Below are 21,243 nucleotides of genomic sequence, written 5' to 3' on the forward strand. Positions count from 1 at the left end.
CAGAAAGACAACCGAGAAGAGAGCGTTCAACCCCTGCACTCCAGAAGACTCCCTTCCAGAAGACTCGGAGCGTGCACTGGAACAGGCTGTGTAGAACAGAAGGCCCGCTTCATGTCATAGTTACGGTTTTGTTGAGAAAACCAAAGAGGTTCCCCTCGTCTGTCCCAGCCCGAGGTCACCCCGGAGAGATTACGCTGAGTGGAAGCATGAGCCGTGTTTGACAAGCAGCTGACAGACGTCTGGCTGAGAGGAAATGATGGAATTCGTTCTTCTAAAGACGAAGCAGAATTACGCTGCCCTCTTCCCTGATCTTTAAAAGAACATTATGGCATTTCACATGGTGGAACGGTCATTATTATTGGCTAGAGCAGGGGTGTCCAATTGTTTTTTTTATTTTATTTTGGGGGCCAGAAGGAGAAATATAAAGTCGCTGTCCAATGAAAAACACTTATCTCCAAAACAGCAACTTTACAGGAGAGAGAAAAAAAAACCTTCTAAACTTTCAATGGAAGTCGATGTAAAAAGAGTTTATTTCAGGTCATTTTGAATTGAGTTTCTATTGGACCGTTCATCAAGAAATTTTGGCACAGTGTAGGCGACAGTTTTTCTGTTCAAATTATGTAGTAAACTAAAAATCGACAAAAGCAGAGATAAGTGTTTTTCATAGTACAGCGATGATATGTGCAGTCACGGGCCGCACACTCTGTAGTAAAACAAATAATGAAATATACTACTTAGAATAATACGTTTTCTCGATTACTATCATTTACACACCATTTTACGTGAGTTATCTTTATCTAAAGTCAAAAAATAGTAATTTTCCCAACGATCTTGAATGTTTTGCTGCATTTGAGGTCCATTTTCCGGTTCTTTGGAGTTGTCATGTTCTCCCAAAAACGAACACTAAAGGAACATTAAAGCGGCATAAAGCTGTATTATTTTGTTTCTAAACTGAAAGCAGAAGCATTTCTGAGTGGAGAAGAATATGGATAAAATATAATGTTTAATTGTACCAGTGTGCTGAAACCGCCATCCCTGCTAAGCCTAATAATATATTTATTATAAAAACTGGGTTGTCAGGTTGCTTTTCGCGGGAGTTCTTCATCTGGCCACGTCACACGTCTTTACGTACTTATGTCACTCAATTACTTAGACTAACGTACTTAAGTCTTATAGACTTTTTGGCCCGGTTTCCTGCGCGACAACTGTACACTCTCACCGTTTTTAGACTCTTTGACACGTTTTCTGTGCTACGACGATACACTCTTGCCGCTTTTAGACTCTTGCGTCCACAGTTAATCCTGTTGGATGTGGTTGTTCCTTCTTGGTGGTATGCTGACATTACCCTGGATACCGTGGCCTTGATACATCACAAAGACTTGCTAGACATGCATGTCCAATTTGTCCATCCCTGCTAATTGAACCTTTACACTTTACACCAGCCACCAGGCTGGTCTAAAAACCAACCCCTGTACGATGCAATACGTACAATAATTTGGCAACTTTGATAACTGCGCTGTACCAGGCTTGTGCCTCACACACACACACATATACATAGAAAAAGAAGCAGTAGCAGTCCCAGCAGCTCTTTCCAGTGTCATTTAAATTCCATTCCTGTTAAGTAAGGGAAGGGAGAGCAGGTACAATGACGTGAGAGGACAGTGTACAGAGGGATAGGTGGGCGTGGGAGCCGCAACAGCAACAGGTTCTTCACAGGAAGAAAAAATAAAAAAATCTACTTGTGTAACTGCAGCCAGCCTGTACATGTCCCTGTGCTGCGACTGCCTTCATTCCTAACCTGCGTGAATACTCCACAGCGCTGAAGCTCGGGCTGGGGAGGGCTTTAGCAAAGCTCACAGCACGCAGGAAATCAGCACAGACAGACAATGACACAGAGATTAGTAATCGTTTAACCCTCGCCTGCCTTTCTCAAAGCTCGTATGGGGTCACATGGTGAGCACAGGACACTGTGTGGCCACCATTTATCACTTACACCATCCACACAGCAGGAGTGAGACATGTTAAGATTCCAGAAGAGAAAGAAAAAGAGCAAAAGCTGTAGATTTGTTTGTTTTATACAGGATTTACAGGAATTCTGAGATCCATCAGAGGACAAACAAAAAACTCGGACCCAACAGGTCTGGAAAAAAATTAAAAAAGAAAAAAATTAAAAAAGAAAGAAGGCAAAAATCCTCCACCTGCTCCTGCACACTCTCTCTCTCTCTCTCTCTCTCTCTCTCTCAGAGACACGCCTTCTATTCAGACCTCACCTTAGTAACTGTCACACAATAGAGTCAGCCGTCACACCTGACTCCGGACCTCACCGCTTCCAATCTACCAGGAGGACTATGAACTGTGGAGACACTGTACACTGAGTATAAAGGGCGCGGTAAAAAAGCAATTTCCATTATCAAGGTAAGAACGTCCATTATTGTTGCTTTTAAGAATACTTACCTTTTATTTTCTTTTTTTTAATGATCAAAAAATTGTTAAGAGGATGGGGAGCAGCTGACAGGCAAAAAGAGTGAATGAAAAAGAGAAAAAAAAGGAGAATAAATGACGAGTGTCTATGGGAACGCTTACTTTTCAGAAAATCCAAAATATTCAGCACAAACGTCTGCCATGTTTCAACAGTGGTACTTTCAAGTTTTGCTATTATGAGACGATAAACCACACAAAATTATTCCATCTGAAGACCAAGTGTAACCCAGTTTCGTAGAATTGAAGTCTTTTTAACAGCAGTAAATCCAGAGAACAATAGATTGCATTGCATCTTCTACAACAATACTTACTTTTTCTTTGTTAAGTCAACGAGTGCGTTCTTATTATTTTTTTGGACATGTTCTTCATGATCCGCAATGGAGTTTTATTAATAATCCAATCTGTTCAATGTCTTTACATAAATAAAAACTATTATTATTATTATATAGTGTTTACATTAGTATATCAATAATCTGGATTTATGCTTTGCACACAGTCACTACCCAGCAAACTAGGGGGTGGGAATCACAGGGCAACTCTCGATCTGATATTTTTATGAAACATTGCCCATAACGATAATGATACTCACACACAGCTCTGGATCAAGAGGAAGATGGATGATCACAAGCCATCAAACCACCAAACTGAACTGCTTGAATTGATTTTTACACCAGGAGTAAAGCAGCATAAAGTTATCCAAAAGCAGTGTGTAAGACTGGTGGAGGAGGAGAACATGATGCCAAGATGCATGAAAAAACTGATTAAAAACCACCAAAAAAAAACACCATAAAAATATATGATTAGTTGACAATAAAATTTGAGGTCGACAATTTTAAATAATTGACATTGTCAATTATATCGACAAATCGTTGCAGCCCTACAGATCACTATTCCAAGATTCTGTTCAGGTCTTGTTGAGACAAAGCAAACCCAACTTAACTGATATAAAAACTGTGGGCAAAATCAGAGATTACAGATAACTTGTCCAACAAAAGACATCCAAAAATTCCCTTCCAAAAATACTCAGCTATGGTTTTGGTATCACTTCCTGGGAAAAGATATTCACAGTTAAACGACTCTCTTTCTGTTTTCTGTTGTCTCAGACTTTATAGCCAAACAAGCCTGGTCCTGTAATCAGAAACACCTCAGGTACCTGCTGTTCAGGTTTCAGCTTCGTCTGTCACGATCACAAGTGCGAAAAAGGGGGAAAAGACCTGGCAACACAAACCTGAGGCTGAAGGTAGGATTGTTTTATATATATATATATATTTATTTATTTATTTATTTATTTTAAATAGTGATTTTTAGCCTAATACTGATCTGTCCCTTTTATTATTTTATCAGTCATTTCTTATCAGTGACCTTCTCATATATATATATATATATATATATATATATATATATATATATATATATATATATATATATGCATATTTTTCATATTTTTGCAAAGAAAAAAGGTATTGTTAAATTTGTGCCTTCATTAATTTGGATTTGGGAGATGAGCACTTCCTTAAAACTTCCTTAAACTCCTCCATTCCTCTCCCTCCATTCTTCTTCTTACATGCTTGTAAAGGAATGCTGTAAGGTCCACGCTCCCTCGTCTCCCGCTGCTGCTAAAGTGCTGATAAAAACCTTTATTGCCAACAAAACATGTTTTCTCTCGTGCCGTACGCATTCGCTGCGTGAGTGTTTTGAGTCACGAAAGCGGATCTAATGCGCCTGCAGGACCTGCAGGAGGCCGGCCGTATAAAACTGCCCACTGCCCAAAGAGTGCCAGGCTCATTTGTGTCGCTAAATTGCTTACAAAAGCTGATTTTTTTTTTTAAAAGACATTTAACCCTCCTGTTATGTCCATTTGTCAGGAACAGCAATGGTGTTCCAGGGTTAATTTACGAGGTGCATCTTTAAATATCCAAAAGATGATCTGAAACAAAAAAAATAAAAAATAGGACTTTTCTTGTTGAGTGAACACAATATTATACTGGCAATATTGAAGTCAGCAAGAATTATTGAGGATATGTTTAAAATCCACACAGATTTCTCCCTTAAACACTGTTTATTTGGATGAGTAAAACGCCTCAAAGCGTTTATTAACAGTAAGCTTAGATTTCCAGATTTCCACTAAAGCTGCATCATTAGCATTAGCAGCTAACAGCTAGCAGTAATGCTAATGCTGCTCCAACAGTGCTAGCCAGAGTTAACAGCAGGCTACCGGCCAGTAATACTCACCTCTGAACAGCCAAAGAGCTAGTGCTTAGTGCGATTAGCGGCTAATGCTAATACTGCTGGAGAACTAAACTTAAACTCTTTTTTAACAGGTAATGCTTCAATTAAAATAAATACATGTTCAAACTAATTAACTACTACTAAATGAGTCTGAGTCAACTAACCAGCCTGCTTGCTAGCTTCCATGCTGCAGCACCGCTCGCTCGCTATTGTGTATTGAAAACCTGTGACACACTTCACAGTCCATATAGGAACATACTGACCGAAGTGCTGCTGACAAGAGCTGCCAGTGCTTTAACTGAGCAAGTTTCCTTAATATCTAATAAAACATCCAGATCATTTTATCATTTATTACTGAAAATTTTATCCTTATTGGTCCTTTAAAAATTAAAGAAAACAATTATTAAATCTAGATATCAATTTGATTATTTCATTTTTTTCTAAACCCTTTATTTGTTTCTAACAATCTCTTTCAGATTAAATCTCTCCATGATGTACAGACTCTGATAAAGACTCTTCGATTTTATATATTTTCATAAATTGTGGACTAAATTCTTCATCATGCCACTAAGAACAACATTTGAAGGAAAGTCTCCATCAGGAAGATGGCCGAGGCGAATATCAAAGCGTAAGGTTCTATCTGTGAATATGATCAGTCTTCCCCTGGCAGATTTCCGTCACCTCGCTCACATCGGCTCAGACGCTCACAGAGACAGTTTCGGGGATCTCTCCTTCCTGAAGAAGGGTCACGGTCTCCTCCGTCAGAGCTCTCAGAGTGAGCAGAACCTCTTTATGGCCTGTGCTCCTCCTCCAAAACCCCCCCGCCTCAACCTGGAGGAAACTGAGCCGGCAAACGGTACGAGTGAGCAATACGAATATTAATAATAATACAATTTCTGTTTAATTTTACACTGATTAGCCTTTACATAATCACCACCTGCCTTACACTGAGTAGGTTCAGCCTGTTTAGAGTCAGACTGTCTCTGTGTCCGACTGAATGAGTCTGTGTTGGTCTGTCTCTGTGTCTGACAGTCTCTGTGTGCAACTGTCTCTGTGTCCAACTGAATGAGTCTCTATCTGAGTCTGTGTTGGTCTGTCTCTGTGTCCGATTTCCTCTGTGTCAAACTGAATGAAGCTGTGTCTGACTGAAGCTGTGTTGGCCTGTCTATGTGATGGTCTGTCTGTGTGTCAGCCTGTCTCTGTGTCCAACTGAATGAGTCTATGTCTGACACAGTTGGTCATAGAGACACCTGTGCGTCCGTCTGTGCATCTCTCTGTAAGGTAGAAATGTTTTAATTGTTTTACAGTAACTGCACAACAGCCACCAGTAGCTAACTGATGTAATTCCCTGTTTATGCCTGTTTATATGTGTAATAATTACATCATAAAATAACTGTGATTATAAAAATTTGCCATATTATCCGTCCTCAGGCCACAGCGACCCTGACTGGGACTCGCAGCACCGGCCTTCAGTCCAGAGACGCAAAAAATGCAGCTCTCTGCCGCTCCTGGACACTGAGGAGGCTGAGGAAGAGGAATACGAACTCCACGCTGAAGAAGCTGCAATGATCCGGAGCCCTGGACGAGGGAGCCTGAGCTCCGGCAGAGATTCTACTCAAACCAGCACAGAAGAAGCACAGCCAGAGGAGCCGGACACAGGTTTCTCCTTTAACCTGGACCTGGGACCCTCGATTCTGGATGACGTACTGCGGGTAATGGAGAGAATCAACCAGTAAAGGATAAACTCTGAACATGAACAGTGCCTCTGTGAGAGGAATTAAAGAATACTCAGAGGAATAGTAACTAAAGGACCATCATTGGCTTTGGATTCTTTCTTTATTTTTCCTTTCAAACCCTGTTTGAAGAATGGTGAATTCTGGGAAATGTCTAGGATGAAGACTTTGCTTGGACAACAATGGATCTCAATGATTTTAACCTTCTTTTTGTTGCATTTCAATGGATATTTAACCTCTACAAGACTATTCAACAGTACATCTTAACTCAGGGGTCGGCCAGATGTGGCTCGCAAGCATGAAACATCTGGCCTGTGAGGTTGTTTGAACTATAATGAACAATAACCAAAAAACTAAATACGATAAAAAGCTTCTCTGGGGAGCTTTAGTTTACATTCCTCCCCTGTCTACCCGTTCTCGGGCTCCCTATCTCCTTATAAGGGCGTTTTTTCCCAGCCGTGTCCCAATTCACTAGCCTGGGGCAGAGGTAGTGTATTGGAGCGTGACCCTGATGACACGGGTTCAATCCCGCGTGAGGAGCGGTGTGTATATATATTTATTCATTTTTTTCTTTCTTCTTGGGTTCTCCTGCTTTGAGATCAACTGTTCTGCAATTGGGTTCAACAACCCTCTGGGCTGGAGAGCTACTAGTCTGTAGCACTTAATCCCATTACACTTTTTACATTTTCCAAAACATATTTTTATTTTTTGTGGCCCACCGCCCAACCTAATTGCTGACCCCTGTTTTAGCTTATTTAGCTTATTGCTACCTGTGTTGGGAAGTATTTGAAATATGTTTTTGTCAAGCTACTTCCTTTTAAAGACAACATCAGGACTCAGTTACACTCCTGTAAAACGTTCTGTAGTTTATAAGGACTCTTTACAAGCAGAGAAAAGAAGAAGAGATAAGAGGAGATAAGACACGTCTGCAAATAAAGCTAAGAAAGTTCCAGAATGTAGTTAATAAGTAAGCAGCTCACTAAGCTGTAATTTTATGTATTACTAAAGAAGCAGGATAGACATTTTTGTAATCATCTCAGGATTTATACTTTTATAAAGAATCTGCTGGACTTGTGGCTGGTGTTTCTTGTAGTATGTTATTATTTTATCATGTTAATGTTTTTTTTTTCTTTGTTTTAGATCAAAAAAGTAAAAAACAAAAAAGTAGAGATCAGGGTTGCACCATATATATCATTTCAGTGGGTTTGCAATGAGGGCATATGCAACAATAAGATCGTAAGACAAGCAATGTCATTTAAGACCAATTGAATTAAATTTTCTAAATAAAAATTACATTTTTTTCATTTTCTATGACCAGATTCAAATTACATAAGGAACAGGGGTGTCGCCATTATTTTTTAAATCTAATTCAGCAGGTCTTTTACTGGGTGGCTATGTCTGTAAAGTTAAGTTAAGTAAACAAAACTGTAACTCTTAATAAAAAAAAAAAAAAATATATATATATATATATTCACAGAGATCTCTAGATTTCCAGATTTCCACTAAGGCTGGGTGTAGCAGCATTAGCGTTAGCATTAGCTGTTGCCACTGTTAGCAGCTAATGCCACAAGAGAGCGCTACACTGAGGAACCCTGAATGTTCTGGGTTACAACTCGGGTGCTAACCCACATTACCACCAGAACTGTCCGTCGAGACAATAAATTATTGTGGTCTAAAACCAGGTGTTTCAGTTTCATTGTCCAACCCCTGTATGATATTATAAGTTGTTGATTTCTCTACCAGTGAAGTCTCTTTCCCAACTGCACTCCAGCAAACTCTCAGGAAGGCCCCCAATGGTGCTCCGATGGTCTTACGCAATGGTGCACGCTCTGCCTTCAGTACCGAGTGGACGGAACCAGATCCAGGTTGCGTGTTCATATTAACTGCTGCTATTTTTATAGCTGTAAACCTCTGTTTTCTCGACGGTGGCGTGAGCAGTGATGTGGGGAAATGCGATACTTCCACATATGCGGGACGCTGGGCCCGGCTGTGGGGCCGTGCATTATAGCAGCGCTCCTCGTGATGCGAGTTTAAACACTACCTGCTGAATAAACAGGGCCCCACGCCATCACTGATCCACCAGGGGCCCGCGCCGCCACGGGGGGCCATCAGGAACCAAGAGGGGGCTGCCCAATTTACACTACGCTCCCATTCTTCTGGAGGCGCTAGGGGTGGGCGATATAGCCCTAAAATATAATCACGATATTTCATGGTATTTTTGTGATAATCGATACTCTTGGCGATATGACAAAACACTGAATAAAAAAAGTTATTTCAACAATTTAAACTACCGATATGGTACACCCCTAACTGAGATATTTAAAAAAATACAATAATTTTATCAGATTTGTAACAGAAGTCAATGATCCAGAAACTAATGTCATGATACTAATAATAATAATAATGCACTTCAAATATCTCCATATATCCAGGATTAAAATAAAATAAATGATACTGCACAGATATAATGTGTCCCTAGTAGATATATAATGGGAAATGAGAACAGTGTGTATTTTTCTTTTGCTAAAAACAATAAAAGAAAAAAAGTAGAACCCTGATGTGATAATTAGGGGTGGGTGATATGGCACCATATTTCAGGGTATAATATAATAGTTCACCATATTTTTAAATGTTGGCGATATTTAGGTACACTAAACACATTTTTTTTATTTTTGTTATAATAAAAGCTATTTTATTCTATTTCTATATTTCATTCTAAATATTTTAAGACCTTATTGTATTTTTTTTTATACTTTTTTTAAGGAGTTAATTATCCCCATGCAAATAACCACATATATCTTCTGGGAGTAATCAATCATTTGTCTGATATTATATCATTTATTTTATTTTAAGCTTCTTTATAAATAAAGAAATGTAAGTGTAAATAAAGAACTGTTTTATGTTTATAGTTTTTTTATGTTTAAAATAGTTTAAAATGGTTATAGTAAATAGAAAACATCCAGTTTGATATAGGATATTTACAGATATATAGATAATTATTAGGGCTGTCAACATTAAAGCGCTAACAAATGCGATTAATGTTGTTGTTTTTTTAAACACAAATAAATTACGGCACCAAGTTTGACCCCAAGTTTGCTCCATGCTGTTTACACACTGAGTGTGGTATTGTGCAGCGCTCACTGCTCGCAGCATTGCGTCCCATTGAAAACACGGTTTTAATGCGTGGCGACAAATTTATCTTTTTTCTTGCTCCAGCGCCAGACAGCTCTGACCAATCAGAGGTGACAATGTGCTCATGTGGTTTAAAGATAAGCTAAGCAAGCAAAACTGTAATTCAATCAAGCACTGTATGTTAATCTACACAGATTTCTCTCCTGAAAATTGTTTATTTGGGTGAGTAAAGCGCTTCTGTTTATTTATAGTAGGCTTAGATTACCAGATTTCCAATAAGGCTGGGTGCAGCAGCATTAGCATTAGAAGCTCACCACTAGCGCTAACCACTGTCACAACCGTACACCACACTACAGATTAGAAAGCACTACAGGTACAAGCAAGTCCACATCCTCACCGTTTCTTATCCAATAAGAGGACCAGATGCTTACTGGATACTTTGTGGCTCACAGTAGCGTCTATAAGACATAAGAGCACCTAATATGAAAGACAAGAGCTGAAGGCAGAAAGACAGTGATCTTTATCATGCTCTTACAGCACAATATCAAATCAGTGGATGCTGCATCAGCAGGTCCTGTCATCCGTCCAATCAAATTTCACCACTTTAATCAAATTCAGAACATATAAAGGCCACAGAGAGCCAGCCAGCACTTCCGATTCTTTACAGTAAGCGTAGATTTCCACATTTTCTCAAAGGCTTACCAGTTTTTCTTAGCATTAGCGGCTAACAGCTAGCGCTAGCCACAGCCGCAATGCCCCAAGCCAGCGCTTTACTGGGGTACCCTAAGAGTTTTTGTAGATTTCCAGATTTCCACTAAGGCTGGGTGCCCACAAAAAAGAACCCCACAAATTTTAGCATTTTGTTTGTTATAAAATAGAATACCCCCTATTTCCGGAATTTATTTTTTATTTATTTTTTCTTCATAACAAGTATAGAAATAAATTGCTAGCAGTTTTTCTCTTTACATGGCTAGCTAGGCTAGCTAACATTCCTGTTCCACCTTAAAGGCGCAGCAGACGGCAGAGGCTGCAGCATTTGGGTAAGGTATAATGGAAAAAATAAAAATAAAATAAAATAAAAGCTTATAAGAGAATAAAGTATGGCTGAAGACATACAATAAAGCTCTGAACTTTAGCGTTACACTGCTATAGGTTATATATCTGTATTGGGTGCTTGAAGGCTGCTAAAATTTTAACAGGGAGGATTTTATCCATTCTCCTTCCCAAATCTGTTCCAAGGGGAATTAAAAAAACTCAAAAACAAGGGGTAGGGCTACAAAAGAGAAACAAGATTTGGCCTAAGTCACTCCACAACAGTATGGCACAACTACCCACCAAGTTTCATTCATGTTGTTTGATTTCTTGAATGTGCAGCCTTTTTTTTATGATAAGGGTACATGAGAACCACAACGAAACTCTGCTCAAAAAGCTTCATATCCACATTTCCAAATGTGCCGCACAAATAGCATGGCAATCTACAGGGGTTGGACAATGAAACTGAAACACCTGGTTTTAGAGCACAATAATTTATTGTGGTGACGGACAGTTCTGGTGGAAACAGGAGAGTTGAGGTGCACATTGAATTCTGCGTGATTTGATCAGCCGTGGTTTTATGGAGTTTTTTGGATACAATCCGGGTTAGCACCCCCTTGAACATCCCTTTCAGACAGCTTCCTCTTACAGCGTCCACAGTTAATCCTGTTGGATGTGGTTGGTCCTTCTTGGTGGTATGCTGACATTACCCTGGATACCGTGGCTCTTGATGCATCACAAAGACTTGCTGTCTTGGTCACAGATGCTCCAGCAAGACGTGCACCAACAATTTGTCCTCTTTTGAACTCTGGTATGTCTCCCATAATGCTGTGTGCATTGCAATATTTTGAGTAAAAGCCCTGAATATAAAAACAACAATGAGCAGCACTAAAAGAAAGGCTGGCCTCATATCATGATCATGACAACAGGTTTCTCTGATGGTGAACTCACGCGAAGAAGAGCAAGCGCTCAAATCTCACACAGCTGATGTGAGAAGAAAGAGACAGTAATTGGAAGACAAATTATCTTGGTTCTGTGCAACAAGCCAGACGTTCTAATCTGCGAGGAACCCCGACCACATCTGGTTGCACTTTCTCTCCAGAATTCCACTCTGCTATCACCCTGAATACCAGAAACCTGCACGATCCCACACAAACATTAAAAAAATATACATTTCTTCTCATTAAATTCACATAACTTTCGGCAAAATATTGTTTTGACACATGAGGCATTCCGTTCATACCTTTGATTGTAGCTGGCAGTGGAAGCCAACACTACTGAAAACATGCAACCTTATTTCATAAGGGTTTTTTCTTTCTTTTCTTTCTCTGTGTGCAAATTACCTCTTCTAAATCTGATACCACTTAGGGAGTTCTGGGCTGCGTCAAATCACATTTCAGTTACACTAACTCACGACTGTAGACTAACTCGCACAATCTCGCATCTCATTTTTGCACCATTCAGGGCCTCAAACTGCAATCCGCTTGACCCTAATAATGAAAAATTATACAGTTATCGGTACACAGACATGAACGAATAACGCGCAAGGAAACATACTGCAACTAAATCCCCCCCTCACTAAAAACCACAACGCAACATTAACTGATTAAACGTCAATGCCAATCGTCCAATCTGCTACACGAGTCCTTCCCCAGCGTTCAGGCCCTTCCAAGAAGCCTGATTCGTTTTAGATGGTCGTCGAGGGAAAGCGGAGCAAACTGTTCCTGCCAACACCATAACAGGGCCCAAACCAGACACGGCACGCATTTATTTTGAGGAAAGAATGTACTCGAGGCCTATAGATATGGCTGAAAAAGGAAAAGTCTCAAAATAGCAGATACATCTGGTTCATGTTGTGTCTGGCGGGAGCCGTGATGCGTTTGACAGGGAGGAAAAACAGGAAAGTTTCGAAATGCTCCAAGTTAAAACTTTTTACCTTTATATAGCGCTGACAAAAACACACAGACACGAGACACTCCAGCATTCCAAACTACTTCCTACCATTCCCAAATTCCCAATCATTTCATTTGGGATCGTTTGTTCCTAGTCAGCATATTTTAGGACAAAAAAATCTGGAAAAAATAATAGAGCACCTAAAAATTATGAGTTTCTTGGATTTTACCAAATTGTAAACCTCTGGAATATAATCAAGAGGAAGATGGATGATCACAAACCATCAAACCACCAAACTGAACTGCTTGAATTTTTGCACCAGGAGTAAAGCAGCATAAAGTTATCCAAAAGCAGTGTGTAAGACTGGTGGAGGAGAACATGATGCCAAAATGCATGAAAAAACTGTGATTAAAAACCATCAAAACCACCAAATATTGATTTCTGAACTCTTAAACTTCTTCTCTGCATTATTTGAGGTCTGTAAGCTCTGCATCTTTTTTGTTATCTCAGCCATTATTTATTTTCTGCAAATAAATGCTCTAAACAACAATATTTTTATTTGGAATTTGGGAGAAATGTTGTCTGTAGTTTATAGAATAAAACAACAATGTTCATTTTACTCAAACATAAACCTATAAATAGCAAAATCAGAGGAACTGATTCAGAAACTGAAGTGCTCTCTTCATTTTGTCCAGAGCTGTAGATGAATCCACTGTGATAAAATCCAAAAATGAGTCAGTAGTCACATATTTCTTGGCCCTCCTCGTTTCAAAAACCATTAATTTACGAGAATTCATGATGCAGCTGCAACACATTCCGAAAAACGAGAAGGTGAAACTAAATCCCTTCCAAATTACGAGGATTTATTACGTGACCAGTGGTTTGGGAAAAGCCCATTTATTCTATCACTGCTTTTGCAAGACAGACAACTCAAGAGAGGGAGCCAAAGTAAATCTCAGTTTCAGCAGATAGGAAGGACAGGCAGTGGGATCTTAGAAGCTTAAATCAAACCTGACTGAGGTATAATAATTAAAAATACTGCCTACAAACCATAGGGCCACCCTAGAGCTGTGATCAAATGAGGATCAAATGAGTACAGGGGAATGCTACTAGTGTACACAATGTATTTCCCACCAAAAGACAAGTTACAGATTTATTTAGCTTCCAGGTGAATTTTCCCAAAAATCATCAGAGCTCCTTATAATCCGGTGCTCCTTATGTATGAATTCTATCAGTCAGGTATTAAGGAGCAGTAAAGACACTCTGAACACTGAAGTGCAGAGTTATACAGGAGATTCAGTTTCGTTCTCCATTAGCATTAGCATTAGCCGCTAACCACGCTAAAGGCTAGCTCTTTGGCCGTTCAGAGGTGAGTATTTTTGGCCTGTAGCCTGCTGCTAACCCCGGCTAGCACTGCTGGAGCAGCATTAGCATTAGCTAGTTAAGCACTAGCTGCTAATGCTAATGTCTGCGGTTTCCTTCCACAGTCCAAAAAAGACTGATGGAGATCAGGTAAACTGGATATTCAAAAATTACCCAGAAAACTTATAAACGTATGTATGTAAGTTTTTCTGGGTAATTTTAAACAAACTTATGCATGTAAGTTTGCATGTTTGACTGTGCCAAGATATTTATTGACACTCTGTCCTGGATAAAATTCTGTAGTGTCTAATGCAGTCCTTCAGGTGGACGGATGTTTCCGGTTGAGAGAACGCTGTGCGCTATTGGCTGTCGCTTCTCATCGGTGTACTGAGTATAAATGCTTGTGTGTAAAACGTGTAAATTGTAAAGCGTCTTTGGGTTTCTAGAAAGGCGCTATACAAGTTGAACTTCATTTATTCATTACTATAAATAAACTGAAGTGCTTAACTCACCCAAATAAACAGTTTTCAGGAGAGAAATCTGTGTAGATTAACATCCAGATGTAGATTAATTTAGCTTTACTTAACTTTGTAACCCCACCCAGCTGAGAGCTGCTGAATTAGAAGGAAAACATGGCGACACCCCTATTCCTTACTAGTGTTGCATAAACTGCGCCTCATAATTTTAGAATTTGGTGCACCTTATAGTGTGAAAAATGTGGTATTTTGGATTGTTTAACACTTTTAAGTTACTACATAATTACTAATGCAAAAAAAATGCAGATTAATGCTCCAATATGTACCAAATTATGTACCAACATGCTAAACAAACAGCACCAGCCTACAACAGAGCTCAGGCTCAGGAGTGAAGAAGACAAGTTGACATCTCCCTTGATACCACATCTGCTGTTACAGGTCAAAGCATATGTCTGTATAGGGTAAAAAGGGGTAAAATCCCACATTGCTCCTCTGCAATCAGAGCTGGCGTGAGGAGGCAGGGGAACACAGGAATTCTGGGATATGCAGCAGCTCCAACAGACCTCCAATGCTGTCAGGAGTGACCTTGGCCCAGTTGCTGGACAGCATTTGTAACCTCCCAAGCAAATTCTCCACCCCCGTCTCCAACCTCTACTATGGGGCTCCATCCCCGCGGGCGAACATGAAAATCCCTGCACTATAATGATGTTTTCCTTTGCTAGCCTCCCGGAACCCGAGCGATGAGCTAATCTGCGTTTAATATTGACAGGGGAAAACGGTTGCCAAAATAACATTAATGAACATTATTCCAACAAATCCCAGGGCTTGGAACACGACCTCTACGCGCTCTACACGAAAAGCCTTGGAAGTGGCATTACAACAGTCTGAAATGAGATAGCCAGATCAACAACACCTCTGAGGGGGAAGCTCAGAGCTCAGACAGACCTTGACTTCATAACGTCATGAAGACTTCAAAGCTCTGAATACGTGTAATCCATCCTCCTGCACCGGGCATGACGACTGCAGAGCTCTCGCCTTGAAGCTTTTACACGATATGGGCTTGAAATATCATGTTAAAGAACATGACTGTTCAATAGCATAACTACAATAAAAGAAACAATAAATTATGATTAAAACTGACTGAATGTCTCTGACTGAATGTAGAGCAAGTATGGATAGACTCTATTTTTTCAGGCTGAAGTGACTCAAATCTGTTTTTTTTTTGCTCAATGTGGTTCAGATCTAATTTTTTTATGGCTGTGTGAACGTGCCAAATCCATTTTTTGTTTCAAATCAGATTTAAATCACTTTCAAATGTGGTTGTAAAGCAGATATGTATCCGATCCAATATCCTGAAACATTCAGTATGGATGTCTGCTGATGAAACAAAACTGGTACTGGAAAAAAAAAATAAGAGAGCACTTAAAAATGAGGAGTTTCTTTGATTTTACCAAATTGAAAACCTCTGGAATTTAATCAAGAGGAAGATGGATGATCACAAGCCATCAAACCACCAAACTGAACTGCTTGAATTTTTGCACCAGGAGTAAAGCAGCATAAAGTTATCCAAAAGCAGTGTGTAAGACTGGTGGAGGAGAATATGATGCCAAGATGCATGAAAAAAACTGTGATTAAAACCAGGGTTATTCCACCAAATATTGATTATTTCTGAACTCTTAAAACTTTATGAATATGAACGTGTTTTCTTTGCATTATTTGAGGTCTGAAAGCTCTGCATCTTTTTTGTTATTTCAGCCATTTCTCATTTTCTGCAAATAAATGCTCTAAATAACTTAAATATTTTTATTTAGAATTTAACTGAAGTGGTCTCTCTATTATTTCCAGAGCTGTATGTGTGGTGATTTGCTTTATGCTTTATATGACTAGCCTTTAACCTCACTTTAACCTGCATTAGGAGCATTTCAGCTGCACTGAAAGTAAAGGGGGCTGAATAATATTACACTCCCCTCTTTTCAGTTTTGTGTTTCTAAAAAAAGTTTTAAATATCGTCTCACTTCACGATTGTGTCCAACTTGTTGAGGATTCTTCACTAAAAAAATTACAATTTCATATCTTTATGTTTAGATTCTGAAATGTGGCAAAAAGTAAAAAAAAATCAAGGGGGTTGAATACTTTTTTAAGGCACTGTATGTGTGTATGTGTGTGTGTGTGTGTGGAAGAGGGTTTGTAGAGGAGAGGGGGGGGAGTGTTTAGGGTTAACTCTGGCCTCAGGGGGGGTCGGTGTAAGGCAGCCTCTCGTGCCAGTCGTCCATTACGCGTGCCACCGCTCTCTCCCTCTCACGTTCCGCCCGCGTCTGCTGGGTCAGCCCTAACGAGGGCCGGGCTGGGGGTCCGCGTGAGCTGTTAGAAGTGCACTCAGAGCGCCGTCCAAACCAAACAAACCCAGGCCCTCCTTCCCTAAACACATTGTTCAGGAGCCCCACCACCGGCGCACGAGCGCAAAAATAAAACACCCAGGCTTTACATATTTCTCTTAGGGGAGGAACCGTACAGAGAACATGCTATTCAGACTGAAGGTCAAATCTGCAGGATATTCGTTTGGGGTTTAGTAGAAACATTAAGTGTCTAACTTGATTCAGACAGAGCAAGAGATGATCAGAGAGGACATATGGAGACAACAAGCTGGAAGGACATCTCCATGCACACAGTCCACAGCTTATCCATGTGCAACTGTGCTGAGTTTATGCTAAACCCTGCAGTTCTACAAAGTTCTCTTTTAGGGCTGAACGATTAATCGCTTTTTAATTGAAATCGCGATTTGAATGGACATGATTTTAAAGCATAGGAGCTGCGATTTGATGCCAATAGCCAATAGCCTCCAAACGTGTGTGTGTGTGTGTGTGTGTGTGTGAAGGCACAGCCAAATCTTTCGGAGACGCGTCTCGATGTTGCAGCAGCGCGTTTGTAGTCCATAGAGCGCTGGGGATTGTAGTCTTTGGGCTCACAGTCACTCCCATGCTCAGTGGGAAAGACAGAAGGCACAGAATGAGCCACGGCCGTAATAATAAACTTATCATTTAATCTAGTTCTGTCCAATAATAAATAAAAGCTGTGACACATTGATAAATGTGAGAGAGAGGGGGAAAAAAAAAAAAGAAAAATGTAAATATAAAAATGACAACTGCATTTAATCTGAGAACCCTGGGAATATTTTACGTGGAAAGAAGTTAATAATTATATTTTATAGGTATGTTAACCACTAATACAGTTTTAGGGCGTCTGTTTTTTTAAATACTATTTTCATTCTATATAAAGCTATGGCACTTAGCCTATAAGCTCAATATAAGTTTGTTTGTTCAGAAAATATTTTCTATTCTTAAACCATGTTAAATTATATTAGATTAGAGACAAATGATTCAGACATCATTCATTAAGCCTAAATTACCAATGTTTAGGCCTGTGGATCACTGTTCATATTGTTTGTGTGTTTTAATCTTTGGAAAAACTGTTCTAAATAAAATAAAAATAATCGTAAATAACAGGTCTATGCTTCTTCAGTGTTGCAATGTTAATTAACATCATTCTGAACAGATTTCGCTCATTCAAACAGCCTGATTTTTTGCTAAATGCTGAAATAATTTATGAACTCCAACTATTTCCGTTTTCGCTATATTTTAATTCTCAGTTGAGATGTAGCAGAACACGCCTATTAAAACAGTTCCCTTCAGATAAAAAAAAATGCTTATGTATTGAAGGCCTCTTTATCAGAGATCTATGCTAAATGCATACATTACTGTACCTGTGAAGGTGTGAACATTCCTGGGGTCATGTGACTGGGTGCTGTTGGAGCAGCTTCAGGTTGTCCCTCCAGCCAGACAATTTTCAGAGGGTTTTCTGTCAGACCCACCTCATTTTTGCACGCCAGCTCCTGAAAGGAAGCAGTAGTAAAGAGTGAGTTTAATCAAACTATTCAAATTAAAAGAAATTATTATATCATTGAATAAATACAATAAATAAAGGCTTAAAATAGATCACTCTGTGTGTAATGTATCTATATAATATATTTTTTGAACTAAATTACTGAAATAAAGTAACTTTTCATTGATATTCCTTTTTTTTTTTTAAGATGCAACAGTATATCATTTGTGACATCACACCACTTATGATTAATGCTTTTATTATGTCATGGGGACATGGGGACTGCTGTACCTGGCAACTAACTACTTCATATAAAATTGAAGAAACAGGCGGAAAATAAGCTTTTAATAAAGTTGATGGAAAAAAAAAACTTTGCTGCAATTTCTATTGTCATCACTGTCAAACTAATGCCATGCTGACTGAACGTTTGCGTGCGTGTGTGTGTGTGCGTGTGCTGGCTGAGACTCTTCCACCAGCGCTTTCAGCATGGTGGCCATGCTCTCTGGGGAGGAAACCACACAAGCAGCTCGCCAGAGTCCAGGAGACACTGACGAGACAGATCTCAATAATAAATAAACACAGATCTGCTCTTTATTAGATACACCAGCCTGTTCCATTAAACCACCCTCACAAACAGCGTCTCACAAACTGTGTGTTTAAACACCACCTTCAGCCACACCCTTATAGTAGTGGGAGATCCGTGGTTTTAAAGAAACGCAGGGATTACAGTTAACGCCTATGAGGTGTGCAGCTGAACATTACTGAGGAACAATGCCCCATTAACACGCTGTGTACTGGGAACATGTACTGGAACAACATGATATTGGAGGAGATGAGTTTACTGGGAAGTGGCGCTGATGTAACTTTTCTGGGCAGCTGGTCATTTCCAGTTTATGTTACTTATTTCACTTCAATTCCTTTCACACACGCACTTTGTCACGGTGATATATTTTATTTGTGTCTACAGCTGCTGTTGTGTGATTTTTTTATATTTATTTTTTTTTTTTTAAATGTTACTTGCAGAATGCAGTCCAAAGTAGAGGTGGGCGATATGGCCCTAAAATAACAATATCATGATATTAGATGGTGTATTTTTTTAAGGATAACGATACTCTTGGCAAAAACAAAAAATCTAATAATACATACTGCAACTAAATATATATATATTTTTTTATTAGCATATGATATGATATGGCACAGCCCTAACTGAGATATTAAAGAATACAACAATTTTCTCAGATTTGTAACAGAAGTCAATGATCCAGATATCTCCATATATCCAGGAGAATGTGTCAATGTAAAGTTTGGGTGTGCGTTTTTCTTACGGAGATCCACGTTAAAAACACAACAGCGAGTGGAAATGGAGGAGCTACTGAACGCTGTGATGTCATGTGACCGAGAAAGCTTAAAGAACTCACTGATCCTCCTGTTTTTTTTTTTTTTTAATTGTAGTCCAGATGCTGGAGTTTTATCACTGAGTAGAAGTGTGAAATATTTTTGTTTGTTTGATGTAGAGTTTGTGTTTGATGTAGAGTTTCAAATTTATAAATGGTTTTAGCTACAATGCTTCCTGTTTTTCCAAGCTGGATTTATCACTTAAGGTTGATGACAGACTGATGCTATTATAATGATTTGATAGGGTAAGATTTTCTGTTTGCTAGGCTATTTTGAATGATAAATCCTAGAATAGCGCATTATAGGCGATGCTAAAAGTCGGGCTCAGACGGGTTAAAGAGCAAACAGCCTCAGCAGGGTTGTTCACTGTGAAACTACGTCACTAGTGATACTAAAACAAGTACTTTGTTAATGGAACTGAGAATACTCACCGCTGCTCTCACTGTTGCAAACTCTACCACAGCACTGCCTTTCTTCTTACTGGAGATCACAATGTTCAACACGTCTCCATACTGAAAAACAGAAAACAAAGCAATCAGGACGAAATATCCAATTAGAATCCATCAACAGCCATCCTTACCTACTGAAATTCGTTATTCTTTTTTTCTCGCCAAATTAGCTATGCTGATTATCCCAGCCAATCAGCTGGGACATCTGTACTGACCAGCATTAGCTTGGAAGTGATGAGGGGAACGAGCGCCATCTACCCACCTAGAGAGATGCCAATTTCATTTGTCAGTGTTTTTAATAAGCTTTTTGTGCAGTTTTTAAGTTATTAATGCCCTGTTTTAAATGCCAGGGCTCTCCAGATTCTAGCAAGGAGGTGTGGAGCTACTTTGAGCTACTGGATAACAGTGTAAAAAGCAATTTATCAGGGGCAAAAGTTTAAAGAGTACTGGGCAAAAAGCACAAAATTAATGGATCTCAGAAAGCTGTGGGAGAGCGGAGGTGAGCTATTCCACAAAGGTAAGTACTTTTTATCACGTTTTACTACACTAAAAGTGCATTTTACACTGGAATTCTCCTTTAAAAGTAGTTTTAAAAGCAATGTTAATCACTGTTAATGTGCATGTCAGTTTAGATCATGAGAAAAAATGAACTGGAAACGAACCGTTTTGCAAGACGCAGTCCATCTAAATCCAGTCTGGAACATTTCAGTTTCTCTCAGTGCTTTTTCGACCTCTCAGAGCTCGAGTCCTCTCCAGTTCATTCTGCTCCAACGGAACAAAACGCTAAGTCAGGACTTTTTTCTTGGGATACGAGCCTGAAATTAGCATGGCTCTGCTCCAAAGGCCTGCCAGTATGATTTAGACTGGGGAGTAATGGGAGGTTTGGCTTGATTCAGTAATAAATGACCTCTAACCTCCAGAGAAAACGTGTGTGGAGGATTGGTTTGGATGGAGCGACGGAGTTCGAGTCGTCTGCTGTCCCTCTTCACTAGGGGTCATTAAACAGAGACAGAGCGGAGACCCTGCTGGCCAATCAGCACAGCATCAAGATGTCACCTGCCACGGAGCTTATTAAGGGCTTATTAAGCCATTACCCAAAGGGTGAATGTCGAGCTGGAGGGAAAGAATGTTTTCTGAGAATCTGAATCCCTGGGAATTAAAAGTTCACTCGCTGGGAAAAAG

The 21,243-nt window shown here is 39.5% G+C and overlaps 2 protein-coding genes across 2 annotated transcripts in view; one reads left to right on the top strand and one right to left on the bottom strand.

Moving 5' to 3' along the window:
* The window catches only part of dnajc17 (DnaJ (Hsp40) homolog, subfamily C, member 17), a 56,730-nt gene that overhangs the window by 9,970 nt on the left and 25,517 nt on the right, over positions 1-21,243 (bottom strand). Inside the window, exons 9-10 of the mRNA XM_022672588.2 lie at positions 20,044-20,124; positions 18,099-18,227 (exon numbers count right to left, since the gene is read on the bottom strand). Coding sequence (XP_022528309.2) covers positions 18,099-18,227; positions 20,044-20,124 — 210 coding nt within the window. The remainder of the gene's footprint in view (positions 1-18,098; positions 18,228-20,043; positions 20,125-21,243) is intronic.
* LOC103030988 (cdc42 effector protein 3) lies at positions 1,732-8,182 on the top strand. Its single transcript, XM_022672589.2, has 4 exons — positions 1,732-2,415; positions 3,585-3,721; positions 5,187-5,566; positions 6,142-8,182. Exons 3-4 carry the CDS (start codon positions 5,272-5,274, stop codon positions 6,444-6,446), a joined length of 600 nt encoding a protein of 199 aa, XP_022528310.1. The 5' UTR covers positions 1,732-2,415; positions 3,585-3,721; positions 5,187-5,271; the 3' UTR covers positions 6,447-8,182.

This window comes from Astyanax mexicanus, chromosome 14 (assembly GCF_023375975.1).
Source record: "Astyanax mexicanus isolate ESR-SI-001 chromosome 14, AstMex3_surface, whole genome shotgun sequence".
Lineage (NCBI taxonomy): Eukaryota > Metazoa > Chordata > Actinopteri > Characiformes > Acestrorhamphidae > Astyanax > Astyanax mexicanus.